Below are 6,391 nucleotides of genomic sequence, written 5' to 3'. Positions count from 1 at the left end.
CGCAGACATAATGGTGTGTAACTAACATTTGTATTTAAACTTAACTTACTTTTTATTGTAACACTTTTAGTTGTATTTTGTTAGTTTTTACACTTCATTTCACTCAGTTTCAGCTCCATTTATGAGCTTAAATCATTCAATCAGGTGAGAAGCTTTAAAGCAGTGTTAGTGATTTTAGCTTTCAACAAAAAAACATTTTTATTATTTATTTAAAAAATTGTTTTTGGTAAGGTGGGTAGGAATCTGGACTACGTTGAAGTGGTTTAAAACATTTGCACAGCAGATAATCTGGTTATAAGAGCTGATGTAAAATAAAAAAAGAACAACATAAAACTAAAAAAGAAACACTTCATTCCTGTTTTGTTGAAGTTGTTTGGTTCTTTACGTCATGATTTTTTTGTAATCTGTGTGTGTGTGTGTTTCTGCAGTGGGTCTGGACGCAGCAGGTAAAACGACTCTCCTGTACCGACTGAAGCTGGCCGAGGTCGTCACCACCATCCCTACGATCGGTGAGTTTTGTGTTTGTTTACACCGTGGGATTAAAACAAACGGAATAAACCAAATAAGTGTGTGTTTGTGTTCAGGTTTTAACGTGGAGACGGTGGACTATAAGAACATCAGTTTCACAGTTTGGGACGTGGGTGGTCAGACCATCATCAGACCTCTGTGGAGACATTATTACACCAACACACAGGTAAAACTTGCTGCAGCTCACCTGTTTGTTAAAACAACAAAAGCTTTAAAAAATAAACACAAATAGACCATCACAGTCACAGGTTTTATGTCTGTTTGTGTTCAGGGTTTGATTTTTGTGGTGGACAGCAACGATCCTGAGAGGATTAAAGATGCTGCAGATGAGCTGCACATGATGGTGAGGAGCGAGTTGCAGATTTTTTTTAATTATTTTTTTTTGTCATTTAAGAAAAAAAAATCAAAATTTCTCATAAAAAACCTGCAGTTCATCAGTTGAAGAAGTTTTATCCAATCTGAATGTTTCAAAATGTTTCAGGGCTTCACTGATTGGTTAAATCAGACTCAACAGTTTTGTGTGTTTTTGCAGCTGGAGGAGCACGAGCTCAGGGGCGTTTCTGTTCTGGTTTTTGCCAACAAGCAGGATTTGCCCCGAGCCATGTCGGCCAGCGACATCACCGAGGCTCTGGGTCTGTCCAGGGTCCAGCAGCCGGTACGTAGCCCCCCTGCAGCTGACCACGATCACAGAAACAAGACGACAAACATAGTTTCTAATAGTTAATAATAAAATCTGTTGTGTTTCTGTTCAGTGGTTTGTTCAGGCCTCCTGCGCCGTCAGCGGCTCCGGTCTGGTCGAAGGTCTGGACTGGCTCTCTGACCAGATCCTGAGAAAGTAACGAGGGTCTCTGGTTCACTCCGTCTGATGGATCCAGGAGGGAAAACCTGAACGGTTTACAGGAAAATCTCAGGATTGTCAAAATTTTATTTTATTTTTAATCAGATGAATTCTGATTAGAACAAAAAAATGTTTATGGCTTTGGATTAACTGTAATATTTAAATGTTGCTTTTATATATCTATAAAAAGGTTTTCTATGAGGAGGTGAATTAAAGGACTGGAGATTTCTGCACTGTCATAATTTTTAATGAATTGCTGCACTTTATTCTGTGTGCAAATATCTTATTTGTATTTGAGCCTCCATGCATTACGTTTATCTTTATGAGAATGTGTATTTATTGTTAAAATCATCATGTTTGAATGTATTTTATAATAAAATGGTATCATGGTTATGTTGGACTTTTATTAAAGGTTTGATTTAGATTCAACTCTTTCTTCACCACAACTGACCGAAGCAACAACCTCATTACATTATTCCTCCACTAATATCAGTTACATTAAAACAAGTCATGCAGCTTTAAAAAATATTAAAATGTGAACAGAATACTATCACACAGACTCAGACGGGTGGAGTTAGTGTTTTTATTTAATCACCAGAACCTTTTTATTAATCGTTACCCTGGAACACTGGTCAGCGAGACGTATTTACACCATCAGTCCTGTTGAGTCGCTCAGCTCTGAAACGTTTACACTCAGTTACAGCTGCTACCCCCACTCTAAGAAAAATATTCATTTAGACCTTTAGAGAGAAGCCTCTGCCACTTTAATCTGCCCATAAATAAAAACGAGTTGGATTTAGAGAAAAAAAAAAAAACATGATAACCATAAATCACCAGAAGTTATTAAACAACATGATCCTACAAAACGAACAGAAAACTGGACTTTATGACACGTTCGTCTCCGGTTTTTAACACTGATGTTTGAAGTTTCTTCAAAATGACAAAAATGAAAATGACTTCAGAGAACCGTGAGGTGGTTTTACAAACCAAACTCAGATTAAATCTGCCTTCAGATTAACGTTTTTACTGCAGGAGCTGAACTGACTGTTTTCTAAAACATCGACAAAAGAAAAGTTTGGAATCCTTTCAGAGGCCAGAATCATCAAAAAAGGGTACAAAATCCACTCAAATTTATCTAAAAAGTCTAACTTTTGATATTTATTTAGGGTTTTAAAAGTTAAAGCTTTAAATCCAGACCTGTGAGTTTTAACTGTAATAATAAAAACATTTAATTGGTGTAATTCAATTATAAGAACCCAAAAACACTGTCCATAATTAAAAAACAAAACAAACAAAAAAACTTAAGAATCAATGTGCTGTCTGGAGTCTTTTAGTGTTTTTTTTTATTAAAACAGTTTTATGTTTTTTACTTCAGTGTTTTTGTTCCCCATCGGATATAAAATAAATTTAGTTTTCTTTTTTTTCAAAGAGCAAACCTGTCAGAATTTTGCCAAAATATTGTTTTATTTCCTTTAATATTGGTTTTAAAAATCCATTTCAGAGTCTGAGTGTTCTGTGATGAAGTGAAGGAAGTCCAGAGAAGAAATGAAACTTATTTTTTATAATCCTAATCTGTCTGACACAAATAAATGACCGRAGATGTAAAATTTGGCACCGACAGAAACAAACTCAACATTTAGTGAGATTWTTTCAGCTCCTTTATGGCAGTGATGTTTCTTCACAAAATAAATGTAAGATTTTCCCTCTTTAGTGTTTTTCCACGTCTGGATTTTAGTATTCAGGGGAATTTTGGCAGCTTTAAGCAGTTTCAAAAAGCAAGTGTGTCAAAAGTTAGTGAAGAACTGAAGCTTGATATAAAAAGGAACTCGTGACAAACAAACTAAAGACGTAATAAATCGCAGGAAATGTCAAAATAAAAGCTCCAGAGTCGTTTTGGGCCACTGAAAAAACAAAACGCTGCTCAGATTATGAAAAACTAACTGAAAGATCAATTTATCCTGGTTGTTTAAACCTACTTTAAGATGAAAATATTTGAATAAAATAAAGTAACCATTGATGTTTGTGAGTATTTTTACATTTTAGGGCAAAAGAGCAACTTTTAAATTTAATTTTGTTTAAATATGGAGGTGAGTTTTTACTACGTTTCTGGGTAAAAAAAAGTCTTTAAAGATACGTAGGTACAGACTGGACTTTAAATTTCTACTTTAAATGCGACATTTTTATATTCTTACTTGAAAGATTCCTAATAATTTAAATTCCAGCGAGGACTTTTGTCGCTAAAGCGTAAAAATAAAAATAAAAACCAGCGACACATGAACAGAAATTTAAAAAAACTTCCTCTTCAGGTTAAACGTCAAGGCGTCTGACAACAGGAAGGCCCTTTCAAAATAAAACTCTGTGCTTTCTTCTCTAATTTAACCTATTTGAACAGTTTTTACAAACAAACAGTCTCTTTGTGGAACCGTTTCTCTCCCCGCTGCACACCTGATAAATTATCCTCCATCTTTATTGTGTTAGCTCATTTATAAAGTAAAAAATAAAAAAAATGAAAATTACAGGTTAACTGAAAGTGAACGTTTTTGTTTTTTTCATTGTGAATCAATATAAAAGCAGCGGTTTTTGTTTTTCTGTTGTTTTTTTGCAGAGAATAAAACAAGTTAAAGTTTCCTCTTCTCCTCCTACAGCGAAGGGTGCGTTTGGTTTACCCCTCCATCACAGCAGAGAGGAAACGTTTGTTTTTCAGCCTCAGGCGGCCCGGGCGGGCGGTGCCGTGTTCTCCAAAGATTCCTGAGCAGATATCGGGGTCTGAAATTGTCCGGGACTCGTCTGGGGGGGTGGGGGGCCGAAAACAACAAAATCCTCCGAGGCGCTTGTTAGGCTTCGGACTCACCCCTCTTCTTCCCCTCCTCGCCGGGGTCGCTCTCCTCCGATTGGCTGCTGCTGAGCACCAGGAACTGTCCGTCAGGGGCGGGGGGGTTGGCGGGGCGACTCGAGGCGGCGATCAGGCGACTCTGTTCCTCAAGATCCTGAAAATAAACACGGTTCAGGCGGGGTTTTAAAATAGAAATCTCACCTTTCGTTAACTCGGCTCGTATTTCATGATGCAACTCCAGAGTAACTAAATTAGATTTTTTTACATTTAAAGTGCCTGTGACATTAAATTTTTGAGATAAATGTGATTGCACTTTTGGAAAGATAACATTGATAACATATTGCAAAAGCAATTTCACACCACTGAGATGAACGGTTGTTGAGGTATTTGCACGTGAAACAACAGGAAGTGATGTCAAAGGGGAATGTTTGCATGTAAACAGAGCGTTGCTACAACAATTATCAACACAGACAACAGTTTCTTTAGATAATTTTAGTCTCTATAAGAGAGAGATGAAGAAAAGTTAAAGTTCAAATAATATTGTTTTAATAAACAAAGACCAGAGAGTTTTCTTTTTTAAAGAGTTCCCCTTTGATGTCACTTCCTGTTTCACTTTAGTTGAACCAAATTCAAAAGGAAAGCATGCCAATTAATGGGTTTTAATGGGTTAAATCATGTGTTTTATGCCAATTTTCCTAAATATGAAGATATTTTCTTTGATCTTTTGTATTTGAAGAACAGGCACATCAAACTGTTGTTGTTGTTCTTTTGTTCAAATTTCACCTTTTCTATCTGTCTTTGTTTGCTCAGCTCCTCCTGCTGTTTCTCTTTGGCCTTGTCTTGCACCTTCTTCTTCTCCTCCGCCTTACGGCCCTGCAGGAACAAGACGTAAATAACAAAATTTTAAAAAACACCCACAATGCATCAGGGTGTCTCTCGGTCTCACCATCTCGGAGTGGAAGGCAATCTGCTTGGCCAAACCCACGCTGTCGCAGATCTGAAACGCGTGAAGACGACAGGAAGTTCAGACACATAGAACGTGGTGTTAAACCGTGAGAGGAATCAGAAAAACCACCTTCTCGCCGTCGTTGTTGGACTCGAAGATGTAGCAGACGACTCGAGTGTCGCCCCGCCCGGCCGCCGCCGCCTGCAGGACGAAACCAAACAGCCTCTTGTTGTCCTGGTGGGACGAACACTGGACCACGCTGGACAGAGGGAACTGCGGCGGGACAGAGGACATCAGCAAAGAGACGACTGGGAGAAGCCAAAYCAGAGAAGCTGACATGGTCTCACCCTGAGTCGAGTGACCTGAGTCTGAGGGTCGATGAGCCTGAAAAACACAAATATTTCAGTATTTTTTAWATGTATCCTGGAAGGGGGCGTGGCTTCCTGCGGTTCCTACTTGAGGCAGTCGCAGGTGACCAGCAGGTGGGACTCGGTCATCCTGAAGATGTTGTGGATGGCTCTGGCAGCCAGAATCTGCCTCATGGTTTCAGAGATGACGTCCGTCGACTCGGCCGTCCTCACCTCCATGGAGCCGAGGAAACGAACGATGAAGAGCTGGTGGAGGATGGAGTCTGGGCGGCGGGAAGACGGAAACTTAATTCACCTTAAATAACTGAGAGACGCTGTCCAAACAAAGACGGTACCTTCACTGTCCTCTGGCGAGCTTTCCCCCGACTCTCCGAAAGGATTACTCCGTCTGTGGACACGCCCACTCACGTTACATCACAGACCCACCAGGTAAGTTAAAAAAAAAAACAGCTCTTTTACTCACCTGCCGGGCGGCGCTGCCGTCTTYTTCTGCCCAGAGTTCTCCTCGCTGACGGGGGAGATGATGTCGAACTGGATGGGCGTGTCCGGAGCAACCAGAGCGTCCAACGAGAGGACMGAGAGGGCGGGGGACGGCTCGGAGCCCGCAGAGCTGATGCTGCTCGCTCGGCCRGTTCGCCCTTTACTGGATCCAAACAACGGAGAGAAAAACAGCTAAAATCATCACAGCTGCTGCGCCGAAACATTTAATAACTCATCTGAGCAAACCGAAACCTGTTTATGTCTGAACCAAGGTTATAATAGTTTAGAAATTTTCATTATAGTTCAGTTTTTTTCGCTGTGACTTTTTTCTTTTAAATCAGTTAATTTTAATTAGTTTTTACAGTGGATTTGCTATTTTTTATTAGTTATTATTGCAT

The 6,391-nt window shown here is 39.4% G+C and overlaps 2 protein-coding genes across 2 annotated transcripts in view; one reads left to right on the top strand and one right to left on the bottom strand.

Annotated features, from left to right (window-relative positions):
- The window catches only part of LOC106525054 (ADP-ribosylation factor 2), a 2,846-nt gene extending 1,087 nt beyond the window's left edge, over positions 1-1,759 (top strand). Inside the window, exons 2-6 of the mRNA XM_014019161.1 lie at positions 429-509; positions 585-694; positions 800-871; positions 1,061-1,183; positions 1,281-1,759. Of these exons, the coding sequence (XP_013874615.1) occupies positions 429-509; positions 585-694; positions 800-871; positions 1,061-1,183; positions 1,281-1,367 (473 nt within the window). The 3' untranslated portion in view covers positions 1,368-1,759. The remainder of the gene's footprint in view (positions 1-428; positions 510-584; positions 695-799; positions 872-1,060; positions 1,184-1,280) is intronic.
- A 176-nt stretch (positions 1,760-1,935) lies between these two features.
- The window catches only part of appl1 (adaptor protein, phosphotyrosine interaction, PH domain and leucine zipper containing 1), a gene marked incomplete in the record, with an annotated part of 10,233 nt that continues 5,777 nt past the window's right edge, over positions 1,936-6,391 (bottom strand). Inside the window, 8 exon segments of the mRNA XM_014019147.1 lie at positions 1,936-4,353; positions 4,983-5,072; positions 5,146-5,196; positions 5,275-5,418; positions 5,493-5,529; positions 5,602-5,776; positions 5,849-5,901; positions 5,977-6,156. Of these exon segments, the coding sequence (XP_013874601.1) occupies positions 4,201-4,353; positions 4,983-5,072; positions 5,146-5,196; positions 5,275-5,418; positions 5,493-5,529; positions 5,602-5,776; positions 5,849-5,901; positions 5,977-6,156 (883 nt within the window).

Source organism: Austrofundulus limnaeus, unplaced genomic scaffold (assembly GCF_001266775.1).
Source record: "Austrofundulus limnaeus strain Quisiro unplaced genomic scaffold, Austrofundulus_limnaeus-1.0 Scaffold210, whole genome shotgun sequence".
Taxonomy (NCBI): Eukaryota; Metazoa; Chordata; class Actinopteri; order Cyprinodontiformes; family Rivulidae; genus Austrofundulus; species Austrofundulus limnaeus.
Note: the sequence above shows the minus strand (reverse complement) of the source record. Positions and strands in the feature narration are given on the sequence as shown.